The sequence below is a fragment of the Pituophis catenifer genome, unplaced genomic scaffold (genome assembly GCF_029215685.1).
Source record: "Pituophis catenifer annectens isolate HBS135680 unplaced genomic scaffold, rPitCat1.0.hap2 SCAF_2, whole genome shotgun sequence".
Classification (NCBI taxonomy): domain Eukaryota; kingdom Metazoa; phylum Chordata; class Lepidosauria; order Squamata; family Colubridae; genus Pituophis; species Pituophis catenifer.
Window position 1 is genome coordinate 123176077 of NW_027256882.1, and position 23898 is coordinate 123199974.

The following is a 23898-nucleotide window of genomic DNA, read 5'->3' on the forward strand; positions in this document are numbered from 1 at the left end:
CATCTCTGAACGAAGACAGTTTTTAGCATCTAATGATTGCTAACTGACAAAGTATTTGTAGTGTATGCCCCATGAAATTTTATCTGCATAATCACCCTATATCAACTGTTTTATTTCAATGCCTCATATTTAACATTTTAAAAAAATCTCATTTCAAATTAGCCATCCTATACATATGATTGAGTTGCAGCTCATGGAAGCTTATGTGTTTTAGTAAAATATGTAAGCCTTAAAAGGTACTATGAGAGTCTACCTCATTTGTAGGGGGAAGAAACTTTACTTAAGAACAAAGTAGTGCAGTTAGAACTACACAGAGCTCATTCTACACACCAGTATCAAGGTTTTACTGAAATATTTGAAATCAAAAGTGGCACTAGAGTTTGAAAAATTACTTACATGGTTTCTTAACACACGTGGAGAGGTAACTTTATCACATCTAATGCACCAATTTGTTGAGCAATTATAAAGAAGGTTAAGTATTCAGCTACACTCCTCTTTAGCACACATTTTAAGACTTTGGAGCACAAGTGCTAAAGAAGATTCTATGCACAATCTGACAACAATCACTTTGGAAGAAATTGAGGAGCATATTTAGCTAAACATAACACAGACTTTGCCAAAGCATTACAGAAAAAATGTTGCACCATATGTATGAAGACGCAGAAAATATCTAAGAAAACTATAAAGATTCTGAACCTTGCATCCAGCTTTGAAAAAAAAAAAGTCTAATAGTTTCTAATACATGTAATTCTCAATTTACGACCACAATTGAGTTCAAAAATTCTATTGTTAAGTGAGACATTTGTTAAGTGAATTTTGCCCTATTTTACAACTTTTCTCGCCTCAGTTGTTAAGCGAATCACTGCAGTTGATAAGTGAGTAACCTGGGTTGTTAAGTGAATGTGGCTTCCCCATTGACTTTGCTTGTCAGGTCGTCACAAAATGATCTTGGGACACAGCGGACAGTCATCAATATGAACCAGCTGCCAAGCCTCTGAATTTTTGGTCATGTGATCATGGGGATGCTGGAAAGGTTGTAGCTGTGAAAAACGGTCATTAAGTTTTCAGTGCCGCTGAAAATGGGCATTGGTCTTACCTTAAATGCCAGATTTCTTGAGGGGGGTGACATTGTCCAGATGAGGGTTGTATCAGTCGGATCTGATGCTGGCTGAGTCATAATTTTTGACCACTCCCCTTGCTCCGCCCCTTTCATGCTCAGTTTTGACGAAGGAAGGCCACCAGAAGTATCTCCAACAGGAACCACCGTTATCAGGAGGAAGTAAATCGGTCCAACGGAACAACTGGAAAAAAACTACTGAACAAGAACAATAAACTGTACAGGCACTGAGACAGAGGGAGGGGCTGGACAATGTCACCCCCCTCAAGAAATCTGGCATTTAAGGTAAGACCAATGCCCAATTTCCTTGATGAGGGTGTGACATTGTCCAGATGAGGGACATACCAAAGATTTGGCTGTCTCAAGGGCGGGATGTCGAAGGGCCTGGAGAGACCCTCGCACGATGCACCTGCTGCAAAACCCTCCTGCCAAATGACGCTTCAGCAGAAGCAAAGGTATCTATCTTGTAATGACGAATAAATGGCGAGGGGGTAGACCAGGTGGCTGCCCTACATACCTCCTCAAGGGAGGCCTGAGTCGCCCAAGCTGCTGAGGTAGCAGCACTCCTAGTGGAGTGGGCAGTAATGCTATTGGGAACAGGAATCGCCTGGGCCTGATATGCCGAGGCGATGCAAGCCCTGATCCATCTACCAATTGTGGCAGAAGAGACTTTGAGCCCTAGGGAGCCTGGCAAAAAGGAAACAAACAAAGCCTCTGACTTCCTGAAGGGAGCAGTCCTTTTGATATAAATCTTTAGGGCCCTCCGTACATCTAAGGTATGCCACCTTCGTTCCAAGGCATGAGAGGGCCGGGGACAGAAATTGGGCAAAATAACCTCTTGGGCCCTGTGAAAGGGGGAATTAACCTTGGGAATAAAGGAAGGGTCCAATCTCAAAATAACTGTGTCCGGCCGGAAAACACAGAGATCCTCCCTAACTGAGAGGGCTGCCAGCTCCGAAATGCGACGGGCTGAAGTTATGGCTATAAGGAAAACCACCTTAAGGGTGAGAAAGCGAAGGTGAACCGTACGGAGGGGTTCAAAGGGAGTCTCAGTTAAAGCGTTAAGGACCTTGGGCAAATCCCAAGTAGGGTATCTATGAATCGAGGAGGGCCGCAAGAGCCTGGCTCCTCGCAGGAACTTTTTTATCACAGGGTGCTGAGTGAGTGGTCGGCCGGATGGACTGGACAAGGCCGTAGACAGAGCCGCCACATGTCTCCGAAGGGTACTATGGGCCAGACCACGGTCAAACCCATCTCTGAGGAACTCCAAGATCTGGGCAGGTGAGGCTGAAACAGGATCTATCTGCCGGGAGCGGCACCACCTATAAAAGGCGAGCCAGGAGATATTGTAGAGTCTGACTGTGGATTTACGTCTGCAGGCTTGAACAATGTGAATCACCCTATCTGAATAATTGTCCTGCCTTAGACGGGCCCCTTCAAGCGCCATGCAGTCAGTTGGAGCCACTGAGGGTCCGGATGAAGAAGGTTCCCCTGACGCAGGACAATCTCGTCTGGTGGAATTCTCCAAGGGTGAAATGTGGAGAGACTGACCAGGTCTGCGAACCACGGACGGCGTGGCCAGTGGGGAGCCACGAGGATAATTTCTGCTCTGTCGGCGATGACCTTCCGAATCAGGGCCGGAATCAGAGGCAGCGGTGGAAAGGCATAGTGAAGACCCGGCGGCCAGGTGAGACGGAGAGCGTTGACCCCTTCCGCCCCTGGCGTCGGGAACCTCGAGAAGAAGCGAGGAAGCTGATTGTTCAGGTGTGTGGCGAAGAGATCTATGGCTGGGATGCCGAACCTGTTGCAAATCTGATGAAATATGTCGGGATGAATCTGCCACTCGCTGTTGTCCACCTCTGTCCTGCTCAGGAAATCCGCCTGTGTGTTTTCCGACCCCGCAATGTGGTCCGCTCTGATGGAGAGGAGGTGTTGTTCTGCCCACTTGCCCAGGCGAAATGATTCCTCCATGAGGCGCTTTGAGTGGGTGCCCCCTTGACGGTTGACATGTGCCTTCGCCGCTATATTGTCTGTCAACACCAGAACATGACGGTGTTGCACGAACCGGTGAAAGTGCGTGAGAGCGAGACGAATGGCCTTCAGCTCCAGCCAGTTGATAGAGTTGGCGAGGTCTGATGCAGACCAACGGCCCTGAGCCACGTGTGATGCAAGATGAGCCCCCCATCCGTGAAGGCTGGCGTCTGTAGTGAGTACAAGTCGGTCGTGATTCATGAAAAGACACCCCTTGTCGAGAGAAGGCGATGTCCACCAACCTAGCGATCGCCTGACTGAGAGTGGAACTTTGACTGTTGACATGGTGTGAGCTTGGCGTTTCTTTTGAAAAGGAAGCAGGAACCACTGCAAGTGGCGAGCGTGAAGGTGTGCCCATGGGACGATCTGGACGCAGGAGACCATCTTGCCTAAGAGCTTGGATAGAGTGGCCAATGGAACTGATGGAGTTCTGCGAATGAGAGCTACTAGGTCCCTGATGTCTGACCGTCGTTCCAAGGTTAGGTAGACGGTCCCCTGGGCTGCGTCTATGATGGCGCCAAGATGTGTGATCCTGGTGACTGGCACTAACTGACTTTTTTTTGTAGTTGACCAAGAACCCATGGTCGTTCAGGGTTTGAATCGTGAGGTGTAGGTCGTGTAAGGCTTGCTCTTGAGAGTGAGCCTGAATCAGAATATCGTCCAGGTAAGCCTGGATCCTTACCGGTTGTTGTCTCAGGTGAGCCGCCACCACCGCCAGGACCTTTGTGAAGACCCTTGGTGCAGATGCCAGTCCGAAGGGAAGAGCCCGGTATTGAAAATGCTTTCCTGCATAGCTGAATCGGAGATACTGTCGATGCTTTGGCAGGATGGGAATGTGAAGATAAGCCTCCATGAGGTCTATGGAAACTAGAAAATCGTTGGGACGAATCCCTTGAAGAATAGAGGTTAGTGAACACATTTTGAATCTGCGATACACTATGTATGAGTTGAGATTTTTTAAGTCCAGAATGGCTCTCCACCCCCCTGACCGCTTTGGAACTACGAACAGGATGGAATAATACCCCTGTTTCCATTGATCGTGGGGGACCTCCTCTATGGCGTGAATCTGTAGTAGGTGCTGAACTGCTTGGTTCATTAATTGACGTCTGGATTCGCTTTTGGAAGTTGGACATTGAAGAAAGCGGGTTGGAGGCCTGGAGAGAAATTCCAGGGGGAGGCCGAATTTCACAACTGAAAGAACCCAAAGGTCTGAAGATGACCTTTCCCACCTGTCCGCAAAGAGGGACAGGCGACCCCCTACTGGAGGATTTGGTAGTGAGTCACTTACGACTGCGGGACTGGCGGAAACCAGAACCCCGAAAGGACCGTTTGGGCTGGAATTGTCTGCTCTTGTCCCGAAAATATTGACGGTCCGAGGATCGATAGGATCCCTGAAGATATTCCTGCCTGGAGGGGCCTCCCTGGGGGTAGGAACGAAAGGAAGGCCTTCTGTAATATGGAGAGGGTCTTCCTTCAGCCCGTTTGTATGTTGAGGGCAAAATTTTTCGCTTGTCCCGTGTCTCTACAAGAAGAGGGTCAAGTGATTCCCCAAATAGTTTGTTTGCAGAATATGGAGCTGCAGCCAAGCGCCATTTGGCCTTAAGGTCAGCAGGCCATTGGCGAAGCCAGAGCATCCTGCGGGCTGAAACTGTAGAGGCTAAGGCTCTGGATGCAAATTTGGCTGAATTCAAGGTTGCATCAGCCGAAAATTGAGTGGCAGCAATGATTTTATTAATATCCTGATGAAGGCGAACCTCACTGGGGGGTACCCTTGCCTGTAACTGTTGAAGCCAAAGGATGGTAGTTCTATTAAAAAATGAGGCTGATGAAGCTGATTGAATTGCCCATGCCGAGGCCTGATGGTTCTTTTTAAACAGAAATTCTAACTTTTTGTCTTCTGGCCTTAGACCTTCAGAAGTATCCCCAGTTACGTATGAAGAAGAAGAGGAAAGGGCCGCTACAGGACTGTCTACAGGTGGAACTTGCAAGAGTTGAGCAAACTTTGGAGCAACAGCATAATATTTCTTATCTGAACCATGTGCAGATGCCATGGTTGCAGGCCCAGCCCACTGTTTCTTTACCACATCTATGAACAGTTGTGGAGTTGGTACATAACAAAGTTCAGGGGGGGGCTCAGAAAAAGGTCCCTGTAGTCCACCCTTTTGAGCCTCCTGCATCTCTTGAAAGTATTCATCTTCCTTTAAGGCGGCTGTTAAGCGAGCCTTATGCAATAAAGACTTGAATTTATTGGGGGGAAATAATCCTGTAAAGGCAGGTTGATCTTGGATTATCCCCTCATCATCTGATAGGTCAGAATGTCTCTCTTCCTCAAACACAAAGGCTTCACTAACTCTGGAGGCTGCAGGAGAATGAGAGCCAGTAAGACTGACTGCAGGAGAAATTCTAATACAGGCAGATCGCTCTGAAATAGCAGAGCCAGAGTGGTGACCATGAATATTGGCTGCCATTCTAGAAGCAATGGCCTGTTCAATCAGAATTCTCAATCCTTCTGGCACATTTTTTAAAGGATCTTCGGGGGTTAGCACAGGCATAGAGGATTCACCTGTTGAAGCAGCTGCAGCTGCATGGCCACCAAATACAGGAGTTGCAGGGGTCATTAATTGACTTGCAAAGGGGTTTTGCAAATTGCTTTGGTCTTGTTGAAGAACAGAACCCTCTCCCTCCGAAGACCAGGCCTGGCTAACAGTTGAAATGGGAGGAGGGGGGGTAGATGGGGGGGGGGTCCCCTTACCAGGCTCAGTTGCAGGCACCTCACTAACTTGCTTTTCTAGAGATTTATGCCTCTTTGTTAAATCCTTCTCCTCAGGTTTAGAAAGGTGCTTACGTTTGGAAGTTGATTTCTTCCCAGTGTACATAGTATTTTCCTCCCCATGGGAAGAGCGATCTGCCATCTTTAGTATACTCACTGCGACCACGATGTCGACTGGAGAAATAGCTTTTGGTTTCAGTTTCGCCACGTGGTTGAAATTTGAGATGGCAACGACTCTGGCGTTAAGCACGATGGCTGCCAGGTCACACGTGAGCAGGAGGAAACTCTGCTCCGGAGGTATCTGTCTAGGCAAGCCTAGAAACGGACCTCCTCAGCGCCCCCACAGCCACGATGAGAAAAATACTGGCTGGAAATGCCACAGGGGGAGGCAAGAAGAAGCTTGCTGCCCCCCCCCCAAACTTGCAGACTCGTTGGTGGCAAAGCGGCAAAAATTTTTCTTTTTAAAATTGCCGCGGCGCTTCAATTAACCGCTCTACAGCTGATCAGCGGTTTTGGGATCGCTGTAGCGTGGGCGGCGGCCCGATTTGGTGATTTCCCTTAAAATTAGGGAATCGCTATTATTGTTGGTGGTATTGTGGTCTAGGGCCCCTTAAACAATCGTTGGTGGGATAGATCAAAAAAATCCCCCCCAAAAAAGACAGGAAAAAGAAAAAGGAAAAAAGTTCCCTTTTAAAATGGGGCTTTCAAAATGGCCGCCGCCAGGAGCGAAGCAAAGCCTGCAGCTTAGGACGCTCTAGTAAGGCAAAACCGGCAGGCTACAATAGAAGGGGGGGAAAAAAATTTAAAGGGGAAGTAACAATTTTAAACTAGAGAAAATAAAAGGTGGTCAAAAAGACTTACAATTCTGTGAAATTGAACAGACCTGGGCTGTATAGCCAGATCTGTAGGAGATGTTTCTCTCAGGCCGACTGAGTCTAAACTGGGCATGAAAGGGGCGGAGCAAGGGGAGTGGTCAAAAATTATGACTCAGCCAGCATCAGATCCGACTGATACAACCCTCATCTGGACAATGTCACACCCTCATCAAGGAAATTTTGAATGGTCACTAAACAAACTGTTGTTAAGTCGAGGACTACCTGTACTGAAGGATGAGTAAGGCAACAGGCCAAGCAAACCCAGTCTTGTAATTGTGCATTAGTTGTTTGAAAGACGGAACCCGTTTAAATCCGAAAACGGATCCATACTGACGGCTAAGGGTCGGAAAGCAACCCCAGCTTAGTATATATATGTATACAGGTCTATTTAAACGGAACAACTGCCGACGTGGGTTCCCTGCATCTTCCTTCATCCTCACTCCTATTAATTAATTTAATTTTAACTTTATTGTCATTGCACCTCGCACAACGAAATTAAATGCCATCTTCAGTGTACGTTAAAAAACAAACAAACCCACACATCCTTCACTTTCTATACAATTGTATTGAAAACCCCTGATACAACTATTACAACTACTCCCAAGGACCGGAGGGGGGGGGGGGCTGGAGCGGGAAGGTCTAGGCGTGCAGACGACAGGCTATATATCCCTGTCCAGATGCCCAGCTTCCTTTCCCTCACGGCGGCGGCGGCCGCTCTTCGTTTCTCGCGCCTTCCACAAATGGGGGGGGGAGGTTGAGCCCCGGGGGGCCAGAATGAGGCGAATCCCCTCAGGACCCCCACCTCTCCGAAGGGCCAAAGAAGTCCCCGCCTCCCACTCCACCCCGTTTCATGAGGACGATGAACGAGAGGAGGCCGGGCAGAGGCTTCCGCCTCGACCACGAACGGTGGCGAGGAGCTCGAGCCAGCAATGCCTGAAAACGGTGGGAGGGGGGAGGGGAGAATGGCAAGGCTGGTCGTGACCCCACCCCCGGAATGCTGCCATGGGCTGGGCCTAACCCTCCTCTCAGTCCCCCTCCCGCAGAGCCAAAGCCGTCCCCTCCCGTGACGGCCCTCTGCTCGAGAGCCCGTCTTCTCACCCACACTCCCCTCACCTGAATAGCTCATGATGGCGGTGGCGGTCCCGAGCGCTTCCCAACGCCGCTCCTTTCCCCACCCGTTCGTTAGCTCCTGCGCCAGACGGCAACCGTAGCTGGCTTTAAACCCCGCCTCCCGACACTGTTCGCTGTGGTCACTTTCCCCAGCCTCAGTCTTCCATTGGTAACGGTAACCCACCCCCGTCCCGCCCCTTTCCGGTTCTATTGGACCGTGAGGGTCCAAAGCTCCGCAGCTCACTCGATGAGAGAAACGTCCGTCAGATCTACTGGGGAAGCGGTAGGTAAAGAGGGATGTCAGTTTTATCCCGCCAAGCAAATGATGTCTGCCGCTCGATGTCCTTAACGAGATTATTGGATCTAACGAAACTCTTATCGCTGGTAACTGGCGAATAGACGTCGGGTGCTAATTTGCCCAGGCTGTTTTCTAGACCAGGGGTCTTCAACCTTGGCTACTTTAAGGCTGGAGGACTTCAATTCCCAGAATTCCCCAGCTTTGCTGGCTGGGGAATTCTGGGAGTTGAAGTCCTCCAGCCTTAAAGTAGCCAAGGATGGAGATCCCTGGTCTAGACTGCAGGCGAGCAATGGTCTTTCAACGGGAGGCACCCTGGATTCTTGCGTTGGCTAGGATGAGCGCGCCTTCTATCGGGAACTGCCCATCGGAATGTAACCTGTTGTGTCGCCCATAACACAAGCGTGCACAATAAGGGGGTGCGGTGTCCTTTTGTGCGGCGAGCTCTTTTTCCTTCCTTCCTTCCTTCCTTCCTTCCTTCCTTCCTTCCTTTGGCTCCTGAAGACCCTTTGAATTGAAATGCTGGGACGTCAGTTCCCCGAGTTGCTTTTTAACCGATGCAATGTATTCAGATAACGAGGGGGAGGAGCAGCCATTAAGTGTATGTATTGCAGACTGAGCGATTTAAAAGAAAAAGGAAAAAAAAGGAGGAGGTCCGCGATGACAGCCGCTGGGGATTGCGATATTGTAAAGCGCATCCAGCGACGTGCTTTGTGTAGGCCGGGCCCATCTCGATTGGCTACTTGTGGAAATCGTTTGAGTCGCCCCCTCGTGCAGAACATCGGTGTAATAAACTCGCGGAGAGTATCGGTCGTTAGAAGTCGAAATGGGTGGCACCGAATCAGTGCGAGACATCAGTAAATAGCCTGTTCGGTAGAAAAAAAAAAGTTTCCACTCAAGATACTTGGGGAATCCTAGTTCTTCCTTATGTTGGATTAAATTGAAATCATTTGAGGGATCGTTACATAAGATTTATCCCGGCGGGTTATATGCAAGTTGAGATTGACATTAATTAAAACTTTTGGGTCAACTCCTGGTGACTTCGGGGACATTATTATTGTTTTATTGGCAGTTACAGAACTGATTAGTCGTTGCCTTCTAGGTCCAGTTTCAGGTTTGTTTTATTTCTTGTGCTACAGCACAGATCTGCAAATTTCCAGCCGAAGAGTCTGCAAATTTTAGCCTGTTTAGCTACAGTGAATATACTATATAAAATCATGGTTGCCTGACAAGAGAAAACAGCTCTTGGCAGTGAGATAAAAGCTACTGCCTTTTCATTAGATGGGACTCTGCAATACATACTACTGCAATGCAGCATCATTCTCTAATAATGAAACACCCCCTTGAAAGAGTCTAGATAAAAATCTTGCTAAATCTGATTCAGACTGTAAGCAGGGGCTCTGAAGTATGAGCTGACAGCCTTCAAATATTGGCTGCTTTTTTAATCTCTGGCATTGCTTCCTATTGAGGGCCTATGTTTTCAATATAAGGCTGGGTGTTTTGGTTGGGTGTCATTCAGTACTGCCACAGAATGACACCCAAACAAAACCTGTGGAACTGTATGCAGGTGGGAGCATCTGGTTGGCTTAGTTTTTATCTAATTATATTACCTGTCCCAGGATTGCAGTGTAGCACCCCTCAGGGCTCAGATCAACCTGCCTCAAAGAACTCGAGAAAATGGCTGTTATTGTCCTTGTTTATGGTGTTTCTATTGACTGTTTTGTTCCTCAGGAGGTGCTACCATTCTCCTTGAATGTCAGACTCAACAGCCATTAAAAATTAACCACTTAAGGAACGTGGCTTCTAGCTAGTCCAGACTTGAAGCAGTGTACAGACCTGGTTGTTTCACTTTTGGGTGCCATTTCTTTTATTACTAAAGGCAATCACTTATCTGACTACTAAAGGGTGTAGACTGCTGAAGAACCTTGTGTTGTTCAATCTTTGCACCTGTTCTGTCTGGTATTACATATGAGAAGTTTCTTTCAGTTTGGATGAGATGAACTAATTGCCAAACAGTTTCTAGCCTCACAGAAGCAACAGAGTGAGCTCTGGAAGGCAGCAGTGGTATGAGACCACAGTTCTCAGTTGATTAGATCCATCCATTCTAGCTGGGAGATTTCATGTGGATTAAAAAGTGCCTGGTTTCATAAAAGATGGAAAAATGAACTCTTTATTTTATTTTATTAGTCATATTTCTATGACGCCCACTCTCCGAGGACTCTGGGTGGCTTACACCAAAGACAGTATACTAAATAGCATATTGCCCCCAATAATCTGGGTCCTCATTTTACCCACCTCGGAAGGATGGAAGGCTGAGTCAACCTTGAGCCGGTGAGATTTGATCCGCTGATCTAGCAGTCAATTGAAGTAGCTGCAGTACTGCACTCTAACCCCTGTGCCACCTCAGCAAAGTCAACTGTTGCTGACTTTGACAGACTCTTGGAACTTGCCTGATGAACTTTTTTTTTCAAAATCTTTGTGGACTTTTTATTTTTAGCAGCTATGACTTCTGTTGGCCTTGTGTTTCTTTTGCAATCTTTTTATGCAGCAAATGGATATCGGATAGGCTAGGAGACCAATACTCCTGTTCCAACTCAAACTTTATATGATCAAAAATGCGGCCCTACAAATTAAACTTGTAGTATTTTCTCCTCGTCAACCCCCCTCCCAGAGGTAAGGGATCCTCTTTTTCCTGTGCTCGAAGTACTGATTGGTGAGTAAATCACATTATTGCATTTCACAACCTCCCTTATTTTGTAGACAGGATTTTACTATTTAGCTGAATTTATTGCAAATGTGTATTTTGTGTTTGAAATCTTTCTTAATGACAGCTCAAACAGCTATAAGCAATTTCCGGCTGAATTAATTTCTCAGAAAGATGTAATATTGAAAACTAAGATGGCCTTAGAGCAGTTATTAGTGTCTGTATGTAATTTATTCAAAGCTTCTGAATTTTTCATGAAAGTTTAACAGAGTTTTAACAGAAATTAACTAAAATAATTTCTCCCTGACAAGAAACAGGGAAACCTTTCAAAGAGATCAAAACGTTTGGGACTTCGATGACAGATTGGAGTGGGTGAAGCATTTACTGCTTATGGGAATGGCTATGATTGCCCTTCCCCTGCTTGGACGTTTAGTCTTCTTCAGTGTACCCTTTCAATATCTACAATCCAGTGCTGCCATTATTCTTAGTTTTGCCCCACAGAACACTCCCACCATAGATCCCATGCAATGTCAAATGTTAACTGCTCACTTGCTTAATTAATTAAAGGGTGATTTAACAAATTAATACTTTGAGAAACAAATAGGGAATTTGTTACTTGGAATTATATGCTTCATTAAAGGTAAAGGTAAAGGTTCCCCTCGCACATATGTGCTAGTCATTCCTGACTCTAAAGGGCAGTGCTCATCTCCGTTTCTAAGCTGAAGAGCCAGCGCTGTCCGAAGACATCTTCGTGGTCATCTGGCCGGCATGACTAAACGCCAAAGGCGCACGGAACGCTGTTACCTTCCCACCAAAGGTGGTACCTATTTTTCTATTTTCATTTTTTACATGCTTTCGAACTACTAGGTTGGCAGAAGCTGGGACAAGTAACGGGAGCTCACCCTGTTATGCGGCACTAGGGATTCGAACTGCTAAACTGCTGACCTTTTGATCGACAAGCTCAGTGTCTTAGCCACTGAGCCACCAGGTCCCTTTTAGCTACTGAGCCACTGCGTCCCTTTATGCTTCATTATTAGCATTTTAATAAAGGTGATAGTAAGCACTTTAGCATTGCATCGTCTTCTTTTGAAGTTTAGGAAACCATGTTTTTTCTTTGAGACAAAACTTTGCCTGGGTGGGAAAAGAAATGCAACATATTTTAAGGGTGTTCTTTTTTTTCATTTCTAATCAACAGCTTTTATAGTTTGATTTATGCTGATGTATCACATGTATCAAATGTATGTGTCATTTGTTTCTGTACCAAATATAAAGATTTGACTTTCCCCACTTAGTAAAATGCTTTTTGCTTTGGTTTGTTGGGGGGGGGGAACACAAAAACCATTTTTCAAAGACACTGAATATTTCTCAAATTCAGAAACTAGGTTTTCTGGTTCCATGACAACCTTTCCGGTTCCATGACAATCTTATGGGCAATAAATACACCTTGGGAGGCTCCTGGATCTGAATCTAATTTCAAACAATCTCACCATCCTGAGGATTACTGGCTGGTGGATAGAGATATTAGGATTTTTATTTCAATAAATTTGAGAGAACATAACTTTTATTATCTTTAATTAGAATGTTTGTAGCCCAATCCTATATCCATCTTAAAGCTGACTGAACAACTCTGATTTCAATTCTATTTTTTCCTCTTTGTTTTTATCATCTCATCTGATGAAAAGTTCAGAAAAATTCAAATTGAAGGTATTTCCCTAATATTACTTTTAAAATGGGAAATTTTTATATATATAAATGTAAAAATAATAGTGTCAATTAAAAAAATACTAAATACATACTAAGAGTAATGCATACTTGAAAAACCTAACCTAAGTCCAACAATGGGACTTAAATGTAGTTTGTTTAGTAAAGCATCATCTGTGAATTCAACTGCTGTGGACTGATGAGTAAATTAATCCATGCTGTACAGTGGTGGGTTGCTACCGGTTTGCCCCGGAGGCTCCGCCCACCCATCTGGATGTCTCTGTGTCTCAGCAGAAGCGTCGTGCACCCATGCGAGTACCCACGAACAAACCAGTAGCGGCCAAAATTGAAACCCACTACTGATTCTGTAGTGTACTTCTGTAAAGCAAGCCTTAGTTTTTAAAAGTAGGTGTGTTTTCAGTAGTGTGTTAAATGTTTTTTCCGTACTCTGATTCCAGATTATAAATAAATGTATGCTAGTTACCTATTTATTCAAGTTATTAAGCCATTAAACTGAAAACCCTCAAGGTGACTATGTTAAAAAAATATCATTATACATCATTTCAGTGTGATCATACATCATGGCCTATTTGAAAAGCCCAATTTTTCACTGCCTTTCTAAAACCAAGCAGGAAGAATAGGGCTGAGCAGAGCAGGAATGTTTTCCAGAGTCCAGGAGTGATAACATTCCAAGGGATTTCTCTGGAATCCAGATGGCATTGTTAACAGAGAGGACCCAAAACATATCCACCTGGTCAGGCAGTGAATACCAGAGAAAGGTGGTACTGAGACATGTATGGTTTTATAGATGACAACCAGTACCTTGAATTACACCTGGAAACACAAGTATCTGAGGCTGTAAATCTGACCTGCAAAAATCCAAAAGACCAGAAAATGGCAGAGGTTTCTATCCCAAATCTGGCAGTACTACTGCCTGCTATATTCTGATAATTGTCTCATGGTGTTGTTTCCTGCTCACCAATCCTAGTCATGCATGCTAATATTTGTATCTACACCTATGTATATTGTGTACCCAATCTTCTAAAAAAGCAGCCTCATCAAGTTAAATATTCCCGAGGCAAATGTTTAAGATGAAACAAATCTCTTTATGGATTGAACTGCATCTCAATCATGTTGTATTATTTTTATACATATTCTTCCCATCTTTTGATCCATTAATTTCAATGTACTATTTGAATTAATTTTTTATTCTGCTGATTAGCCTGACCCCTTCAAATAGATTGTTTCTTTAATTATGCTTCTTTATGGTATATTAATATACCATAAGCCAGATTTTACAGAAATACATGCATTAGTATCTCAAGGACTACAGATGGGCATAATAACCTCATATCAACACACCATTATGACATTTTTCTCTGAGTGAAAGAATTCTATTCACAATGTGTTTTGTGGTTTTTGACTATTTTTGACTATACCTGGGAAGGTATATTTGTTCCCTTAATAAAGATCTTTGTTCTATCAGTACATGAGAAGAGATTTTCTGGTTTTAATGAAGTGCAAAGGTTAGCTTAACCAAATCAGTTTTGCCTCTGTGTGGCTATCAAAGTTAATATGAAATAAAACAAGAAACATATTTTATGACCCATACATGCATTATAGCAATGATGGCGAACCTTTTTGCCATTGCGTGCCAAAAGAGAGGGGAGCATGGCGCTCCTGCGTACATGAAGACCAGCTGAGTGGCGCGCCGGAACCAGGAAGAGCAATGGGCGATGACTCCATGTGCCCGGAGAGATGGCTCTGCGTGCCACTTCCAGCACGCGTGCCATAGGTTTGCCTTCAAAGCATTATAGAAAGCAACTACTGCAGCAAGTCAATGGAACTGATTTTACATTAAGATATGAGCACATATGAGCAACCTGTGTAGGATTATGGTAAAATTCTCACAGATTGTCAGATTCTTTCTGAGTTTCAGAAACAATGGACAGTTAAGTCAATTCTTGTGATTTGTATTTTTCTTTTGAAAAGCTTGAATAGCATTTTTCAATATTACAGAACATATAATTCTGTCTGTTTCCTCCTGTCTGATTCCCATTCCAAAAGAAGGAATCAGCCCCAATCAGCTGGCAGTCGGGAAGGAAAAGGTTTTGGGAAGCTTGTTCTGGAGCTGCCACTTTTGCAATCAAGGAGCTGGCTTACTCAAAGCCTAGCAATAACAAGGACAGGCCTGCAATCTCCCAACTGCCAACTACCCCAATCAACTGCCAGCTGATTGGGGCAGAAAGCTTCAGAAGCTGCTGCCATTTCTGCAAGGAATTGTTGACGCACTGAAAATAGTGACCACTTCTGGATGGCAGCCATGTGGTCCAGGGATGATTGGCCTTTCCTAACATGAGATTCACAGATCTTCAAAAGGTAAGTGTGCAATGAGCAAGGGAGGGAGCAGCACCAAGATCTGTGGGTACACAGTGGGGTGGGATGTTGGGAGAGAGGCGGTATGTGTGTGTGTTGCAACATTTCTGTGGTCAATCATAAGGGCAAATGACCTTGGGGGCACTGCAGCGGCCATAAATTCAAAACACGGTTATAAGTAGTTTTTGGAGTCTGTCATAACTTTGAATGGCCAGTTGTATCTTGAATTTAAGTGATCAGTTGTATCTTAAGGATTACCTGTATGATATTGTATGTATGTTATAGAGCAGCGATGTCTAACCTTTTTGCCATCGTGTGCCAGGAGCGGGGGGAAGGGGGGGTTGTATGTACCCACACCCATAATTCTATGCACCCTGCTCCCGCGCATGTGCGTGTGACACCCACACCCACACCACTCCCCCTGCTCCTGGCACACAATGGTACGGTAGGCTCGATTTTTGCTCTCCCCAGCCTCCAGAACCTTTCTAGGAGTTTGGGGAGGGTGAAAATGGGCTTCCCCACCCCCCCAGAGGCCTTCCGGAGGCTGAAAACGGCCCATTTGCCAACTTCCAGTCCCACCAGAAGTTGGCAAATGGGCCGTTTCTGGCCTTCAGAGGGCCTCTGAGGGTGGGGGGTTGGGGAAGGCTGTTTTCGCCCTCCCCAGGCTCCTAGAAAGGCTCCGGAGGCTGGGGAGAGAGAAAAACAGGCCGTCCCCACCACCCCGAGGTCCTCCAAAGGCAGGAAACAGCCTGTTTCCCTACTTCTGGTGGGCCTAGAAAGTCGGAAAATCAGGTGGCCGGCACGCACATGCACGCTGGAACTGAGCTCGCATGCCCACCGATATGGCTATGTGTGCCACCTGTGACACATGTGCTATAGGTTCGCCATCACAGTTATAGAGGAATAGGGCTTGGATCTAGATTTGTTTACCATTTTTCTGGTTATGACCTCACTATGTTAGTGATTTTCACTACTATTTGCAATTGAACTGAAATCAACACTTAAACTTTGCAAAGAAATGTATTCAGCTCACTAAAGTGGTTACGCTGCCTTGTTATTGTAGCTTTCTGTATTGTAGTTACATGTGGAGGGGAAAAAATCCTTGACATGGAAATTGATTTTAGATTAAGATAATTTCAAAGGAGTAACTGAATTAATATTTTAACTATCAAAAGAAAGTACATGGATTAATATTTTAACTATCAAAGGGGAAAAAATTACATCTCAAAATAAATGTCCTCTTGATAAAAAATCAGCTTAGACACAACTGATCCCTTAATTATGCAAGACCTTAATTATCTTTTTGATTGCCCTGATAAATTTAGTTTACAATCTCCTTTACAATATATCATATTAATTGTGAAAATATCTTGGATGACGAACAACATTTTTCAAAAGCTTAGTTTTTTCATCAAGAGAAAGGCAGAACGAGAAAGCACACAATGCTTCAATATATACTAGGTAGGTGATAAGATCTAGGATTTTTTCAAGAAATTGTTTCCACTCTTGGAATTCCCTCTACATAAACTCCAGGTTTCTTTCTTTCTTTTGGTAATCTTTCATATATTTCTACAAAGACTCAAAAAGCACACATTCAGATTCTCCATTTTGTTTCCAGAACAGAAGTTTAATCTAATATACATATTCCTAGGTACAATAATAACCAGAATATGCCTATTGAAAAAGTTAAAAGGTAATTTCTCTCCTAGCTTTGATCAGCTTGAGTTCCAAATAAAAACAAACGCTCATTATTTCTACACAAAACTAGAGTTTAAAAAGTTGAGGTTCAATGAAGAGAAAGAAGACGGCAACAGTAATCGAAAACAGGAAAGCAGAAATTCCAGTAGGACTTACTGTTGCTGATCCGGAAACTGCACCAAGTGCCTGCTAGAAAGGAAACAACACATAAAGCCCCTCTAACAAGAAGTCCAGAAGGCTGTGCTGCAAGTTCTTCAGTCACTCCTGGATATAACTTATGAATTCAGAACTGGCCAGAAGGACATGTCATCTTCAGGCAGAGGTCAATCATTAGCCCAAGGCTTAAGATAAAAGAGAATCTTACCCCTCTACCAAAATCAAACTGCCATTGTATTGCAGAGTAGGATTACCTACATATAAAATTCCACAGGAAACAAGGATAACCAACTGACATTAGGAAGTAAGGAAGAGGCAAACGTATATGGTCAAGGAGTTCTTGATTTCCCCTATAACGTACTGGGACGGAGAACCCCATTACACACAATTAGAGGATGTGAACATGCACAACAGGATCCAACGTCCACAGAAACTAAAGACTTGTCACCTAAGGAATCAAACATATATTAAGGTCACATATAGAATCAATAGCTTTCCCCACACAGCAAATTAGCTCTGCTTCTACCCTCCCAGCTTATGTTTGGGCTCAAAATGACCCCCATGTTCACAACTTTCACTAGAACCTCATATTCATAACTCTCACCAAAACATCTTCTACAGCCTGAACTGCAACAGAGCAAGTGCATGTTTTCTCCTTGTGAGGAGAGTTTGTCTTTGGAAAAACCTGCATTTACTGGAAGGTTAAGGACAATTCTTTTTTGCTTTTTTTTTTTTTAAACATCCTCCCTCTGTGCAGACAGAACACACACAAGAAGCTCTAGTGTGGAATGCCACTGCTGTCAATAAGGACATCTCCAAAAAAAACCCAACATGGTTTTATTTAGTGCTCAAACTCTGGACTCTTCTCTTAGCCTCTTAAAGTCCAAATTAAGTCTACAAATACCTGGAATCTGTAGCGAAACTACAGAATCCATAAAAACAAATGTTGTGTTCACCCCTATTTGTTCAACATTATTCTTGTACATTTGGAAATGTAAGGCAGAAAGCCTGGAATGCTGGTGCTTCCTAAGAGCTTTGCTATTGGGCTTCAGCTACAGGTGGTGCTGCAGGTATTTCAGTCCCACTTCGCAATGGATCAGCCTTGGAGAAGTTAGTCTCCAAAATGTGGCGCTGAAGATGCCGCACCCACTCCTCTTGGATGGAGAGGGGTCCTTGGAACTCCACTTCACAAAATCTGCAGAAAGAATATAATATCTATTGGTGTCGGTCTGAATGCCAAAGAGTGAAACTTTTTATATGCAAAAAATCAATTGAGATTCCCAATGTATGTCTTTGTTTCTAAAGGTTTCAAAAAAAAAAAAATTGTCTGAGGTCACACAGATGCATGGTGTAGCACAGATATTCCTGTGATTAATATTGTGAATTCAGGAATTAATACAATAGAAGAATGAGACAAACCTGCACTTTAGCGTGTAGATATTGCCCACAAATTTCACCAAGGAAGTCTGTGGTGGCCTAGGAACCAAAGAGGGCACTGGTCTTACTCTGGGGGCTGGCTGGCGGACCTCTTCAGCCCTCTGTTGCAAGTCATTGGATTCATCTTCTCTATGCAGAGGAGCCTCAATGGGCTTAGCCTGCCTCCGTTCAAACTCTAATAAAAAGAAAGGTTCAGTTCAGAAAGTGTGATGGAATATAATAAATCAATTACAGCTGAGATAGAGGTTGAATAAAAAGGACTTTTTGAATATTACATGTATTCAGGAAAGCCAGTGCTGGAAAGGAGGATAAGAAAATGAAGGGAGTCTGAAAGTCATATCAGATTTTTCTAAACAACTCTGCCCATTTCAGAATACAACATTATCTGAGCTTTTAACCTAACAATCTCTTAATTAACCTTACTCGAGTCTTTTGCTGGAACTACTCAAACCATTTGAACCATCAGGCACAGCAGTGAGGCATTTACAAACTACAAGCACTCAAATCTCTGCCAGTATACCCTCCTCCCCACAAGGAAACTATTGCCTCCTCTACCAAGGCCTTTCTCTCCAGCAAGCTTTGCAATGTATCTTCGGCTGGCAATCTAAGAGCAACGACTCACTGTTGATGTTATGCTGATGATGCTCTTCCACCTTTACAAGCGACAAAGGAGACGTGATTGCAGGTCGCTCACTGCTGCCACAACCATCCACAGCCTTACTGTGCTCGTTTGGCATCATCTCCCCACTTAGGCTTCTGCTCATCAGTGAAGGACTGCCTGCCTGCAGGCTCAGAGCAACTCTCTTCCCAGAGGCATCCCCATCACGCAAGTGAGCAGCATTGCGGAACTTCTTTGCAAAGGGCCGGCCACCTTGAATGTAGCTGCGATATGCTCCAGCTTTCTGGGGACGATGCTTGATCCATTCACTTAAAGTCTCAATTGGGGATCCGTTCACACACCATTCAGTTACTCCAAACTGTCTGAGATGTGCCCGGGCATGGCTGGCTAGTGCTTTGCGGTTCTCAAAGTAGAGGCCACAGAGTTCACAGCAGGCTTCACTGGCTGGAAGCAGAAAAGGCAGGGAGCTAGACTGAGCAAAATCCTCAATAAAGGACTTAATCAGCAGTTCAGGAATTGAATGATATCCTTACCTGTTCCATCTCATGATTTCTGTATCTCCCTAAATATCAGTCAGTACTAAGGCTTTTGAAAAGTTCTGTTTGAAATCCCTAAAGCACTGCTTTCTCCGACTCCTAACTTCCTACTTACAAGCTAAGTAAACTCACTATTCTTTGTATGAAAACAGTTATGCTGCAAATCCCTTTGGCCATTTTGAGGGCATGGAACTGTGGTTGAAATACAGTGGTTTATTTATTTATTTGTTTGCTTAATACTCACTTCTGCAAATGATGAAACTTCTTTATCAACCATGGTGAGAGGGTGGGAGAATTAAACATACAGAAAGGAAGAAAGATATGCTCACAATTATACACCTTACAACTATCCCAATAGATAATGATTTGCACTAAAGAGCTTATATAAAACTGCTAAGTATACTACTAATACAGGCTTGAAGTTGTTATAAAACAAAATAAAATATCCAGTCGTACTTTTGCATCTGTTGTCTGGTTTACTATTTAACCATGCCATCTTTTTCACTCCACCAAGTCAGAAAGCAATTCAATTTCACAAAGAAAAGCCCTGTGATGGAATTCCAAATTTTATCTGAATCCCACTCAAATTCCCTCCCTGTACCTCGATAGCACTTACATGTATGAGTGGGCTTTTCATGCAAGAGCTTGGCTTTGAATGGTAATTCGGTCTGGATATAGGTTTTATGCTTCATTTCATGACCACTCAGTCGTTCATCTGATAGTGGCCGTTTAGCAGAGAGTGGTGCTAGGAATCCTTCCTGTGACTTGAGTAATGACAAGGACATATCCCGACCAAGATTGGGTTTTCCAGTCTTTCCGCCCAGTGGAGACAACGTCATGGGCTGCAGAATTTTCCCAGGTGATTTAGGATCATCGTCTCCCATAGCTGTGGGAAGCTCAATGCTCATTGTGTTTGGCTCCTTCTTTATCAAGCACGGCTTGTTCTTTTTCTTTATGATTTCACGTAGTGTATCAATGGGAGATCCATTGACTGACCATTCAGTTACTCCCATCTGACGTAAATGAGACCTGGCATGGCTGGACAGCCCCTTCCGGTTCTCAAAAAACTCGCCACAAAATTCACAACGAATTTCCCGGACAGGGTCTGCACGAGCAGCTTAGATAAAGACACACAGAAAATGTTTAATAAACAAGGAACTAGCCATAAACCAAACCTCTCAAAACACTCTTATTTATTTCTACAGCATTTTTAAGTCACATAAGGGTGGGAAGATCTAACTATATTTATGCTTCAACCATTTGCAACTTGTAGGATAGCTGTTCTCCAATATTGCCAACTTTTAGATATGAGAATCAGAACTCTCAGCAAGCGATATGCTGATTGGAGTTTTCTAGTATTTATAGGCATCAGGAGGGCACTCAGTTTGGGGACAGCTATTCTAGAATGATTGGGTGTTTGGACCTGTATTTTATCAATTACTAAGTTTTAAACCTTCTTGCTTTATTAAGAAACTGTCAAAAACAAAACGATCCTTTTCCACAGTATAAAATACATTTGCATACACGGATAATATTGTCAAAATGGCATGCAGGCTCGTTATCCAAAATTCACTGCTTAATAAAACAAAAACAAAAAAAATGAAAAATCTTATGAAATTTGGTTCCACTCAAGACATGCATCACACAACTAGGCATCCAATACCCATGACTAACACTTACAGAGATTGAGAGGAGACATCTCCTCCCGTGGTGACCAGGCTCTGTCAGACAGATGTGATTCATTATGAAGTCCCCCAGATATCATTTCCCGCTTGATTTCCATTCGTAATTGGTCTTGCTTCAATTTCTTATGCAAAGAAGAAGGAAGCCCGGAGAATATTTTTCTAGCAGTTGGGGGAGGAGAAGAGGTAGGCGAGTGCCCCATAGGGCTCCCTGGCTGCTGTGCCTTCTTAGAGATCCCAGGCATGTGGCTTTCTCCTGGGCTACAGGGTTCCAGAGAGCCTCCAAGAACAGACTGGGTCATTGACTTCTGACTATGTGCTGGGGAACTCGAGGTACTTGTCCGAGGTTGAGCTCGCCTTTTCAGAATTTCTCGGAGTGTGTCAATTGGAGAACCGTTCACATACCATTCAGTCACCCCCATTTGACGTAGATGGGATCTGGCATGGCTGGAGAGCCCTTTGCGATTTTCAAAATATTCCCCACAGAATTCACATCTGATGTCCCGCACAGGTTCTGCACCAGAGGCTGAGATAAAAAAAGAACCACCAATAAATTAATGTGACTGAAAAAAAATGAGCAGGAAAAAGCAGGATGATGTGGCCACCAACTATGTATTCCCGTCCAATATGGAGTATGAAGCAGGTATATAGTGCAAGGTTTTTTTCACAAGCAAAGCTGGTATTTCAGTAAATTTGGCCAAAAAAAAAAACAACAACCCACCAAAAATTCCAATAAAACACCATGAAATCTAGGATAGATATGGTCAAAGCAAGGCTCCCTGTTAATATGGACAAAGAACTGAGAACAGCAGAAAATGTCCAATTAAAAAAGGGTGAACACAGCTGATACAAGATAATGTCTAATGTCAAAGTATAACACAGTTGCACAGTTTCCTTCTAATCCAACTTCATTCAGCTTTTGAGGGAAGAAGTTCAGGCATTTCCAAGGCAGTTATCACATAATCATTGTTAAAATACAAAAACTACCCTTCTGGATTAAGCACACTGACTTATTGTACACTTGATCAGATAATTCCAAAGTATAAGTTAATAATTATATTTTCCATCCCATCATTCAATGTCTACATAAGTCTCCCTATCAAAGAATGTGCCCCCAGAAAGCTTGGGGGAAACCAAGTATCCTTTATTTGCCACTATGCAATTGTCTTTAATACAGAACAATCAAAGTAAAGAGGTGCCATTAAATATGCCATATGCCATTAAATATGGGGTGCTTGTGACTATCAAACAATTGTTAATCACCAGTAGGAAGATACCCTTTGACTGGTTTTATCTATTTACTTAAGGGAGGAAAACAGCTATGATCTTAATCACCTTGAAGTTACTCTCCTTCATCCCTGATATGGGATGGTTAAGCATTAGTTAAAGTCCTGGTATAAATGGCAAAAGAAACAATCTTCATCCTAGTTCTCTAAAAGCTAAGACCTTATCTGTCAAAGAGAAACATATTGGTAGTCAATATCCTGTAGAGACTGAATACAGCCAGTGAGAGCCCTACAAAATGGAAAAGTCAGAAACCAATCCAGGGCCACAAAAAGGCTCAGGCTGAAAAAGAAAAAATGTTTTAAATAGCAAATAAATAAATAAATAAATAAATAAATAAAAATCTTCCCTTTACATAAGAAACAAGCTATGTGGACACACTTGTCTTTTGATATTTCTAAGTGCATAGAAACCAAGCATATCGCTGGGTACTATCTGGGTCAAGGATTAGTTGTCTATTCGGATCAAATAGAGCAAATGCCCAGAGAAGGAATGGGTAACTTCAGCATATATGCAGAGGCCAGCTGGGAAAGCTTTGATATAGCACTCAGAAAAGGCTTTGAAGGGAAAGCGCAATGGAGAATGCAAGCCAAAGAGTATGTTTCTCCACCCCATTATTGGTTAAATAAGACATAAGGCAGGTAATGACAAGAGGTCTGCATTTCTAAGTGCACAGCTCCATGTCACATAAACAAGACTAGAGGGGTAGAGGGGGAAGAGGAAGAGGAGGAGGGGACAATAGCCAGCGCTGATAGAACCTACAGAGATTGAGTGGAGCCATCTCAGCATCTGATGCCCAGTACGCACTGGAAGAAAGACCCTGTTTCCTTTGTAGACTGGCCACAAGTGACAGCCTGTGCCCATGTGGCTTCAGCTTCTTGGATGGTGGAAGGGAGTGAGGTGAGAGTATAGATGGCTGTTTGCCCAAAGGCCTTGGTGAGTGTGCTTGTTTCATGCCTGTGGTAGGTGTTGCTGTAGCTGTGCTCTTTGGGCTGTGTCCATCAGAACTCCCAATCTCCCCTAATGAGTCTCTCTCGCTATGGATGAGAGAGGAAAGACGGCCTTTGAAGTCTTCATTTTTGATGAGATCATTTAAAACATCAATAGGAGATCCTTTAGCATCTGGATTGCTCACTCCCAGGTGTCTCAGGTGGGCTCTAGCGTGACTTGACAGCCCTTTTCTGGTTTCAAACCAGGCACCACATAATTGGCAGTCAATTTCTCTGCCCGAGTCACTATCTACAGCTGCGGAAAAAAAAAACATTGATCACAAGAGATACGATTACATAAATAATGTGTCTCAAGCACCTTTTAAAACCTGAAGAGGACTTTTCTCTAAAGGACTCATTTCTTAGAAAGGGTATGTTAAAACAATATTTACCTATAGGAGTAATTGATATAAAACTCCAAAGGAGAGGCTTGTTATTCACCCATAGCACAGCTGCAAATTTAATAGTTAAAACAAACAATTTTGCAGAAGAGATATTTAACATTTCCTTTCACTGAC

The 23898-nt window shown here is 43.8% G+C and overlaps 2 protein-coding genes across 9 annotated transcripts in view; both read right to left on the bottom strand.

The window, feature by feature from the left end:
• The window catches only part of AKAP8L (A-kinase anchoring protein 8 like), a 38738-nt gene extending 30732 nt beyond the window's left edge, over positions 1–8006 (bottom strand). For 5 of the 7 annotated variants that reach the window (XM_070937435.1, XM_070937433.1, XM_070937434.1 and 2 more), the window contains exon 1: positions 7907–8006. In XM_070937435.1, the coding sequence (XP_070793536.1) occupies positions 7907–7919 (13 nt within the window). In that variant the 5' untranslated portion in view covers positions 7920–8006. Of the gene's footprint in view, positions 1–1096; positions 6287–7906 lie in introns of those variants that run through there. The other 2 variants (XR_011600006.1, XR_011600005.1) reach the window with 2 other exon arrangements.
• An 8579-nt stretch (positions 8007–16585) lies between these two features.
• WIZ (WIZ zinc finger) overlaps positions 16586–23898 on the bottom strand; it is a 60880-nt gene continuing 53567 nt past the window's right edge. For both annotated transcript variants that reach the window (XM_070937438.1, XM_070937437.1), the window contains 6 exons: positions 23154–23636; positions 21106–21633; positions 20042–20542; positions 18893–19333; positions 18253–18445; positions 16586–18028 (listed from right to left, as the gene is read on the bottom strand). In XM_070937438.1, coding sequence (XP_070793539.1) covers positions 17872–18028; positions 18253–18445; positions 18893–19333; positions 20042–20542; positions 21106–21633; positions 23154–23636 — 2303 coding nt within the window. In that variant the 3' untranslated portion in view covers positions 16586–17871. The remainder of the gene's footprint in view (positions 18029–18252; positions 18446–18892; positions 19334–20041; positions 20543–21105; positions 21634–23153; positions 23637–23898) is intronic.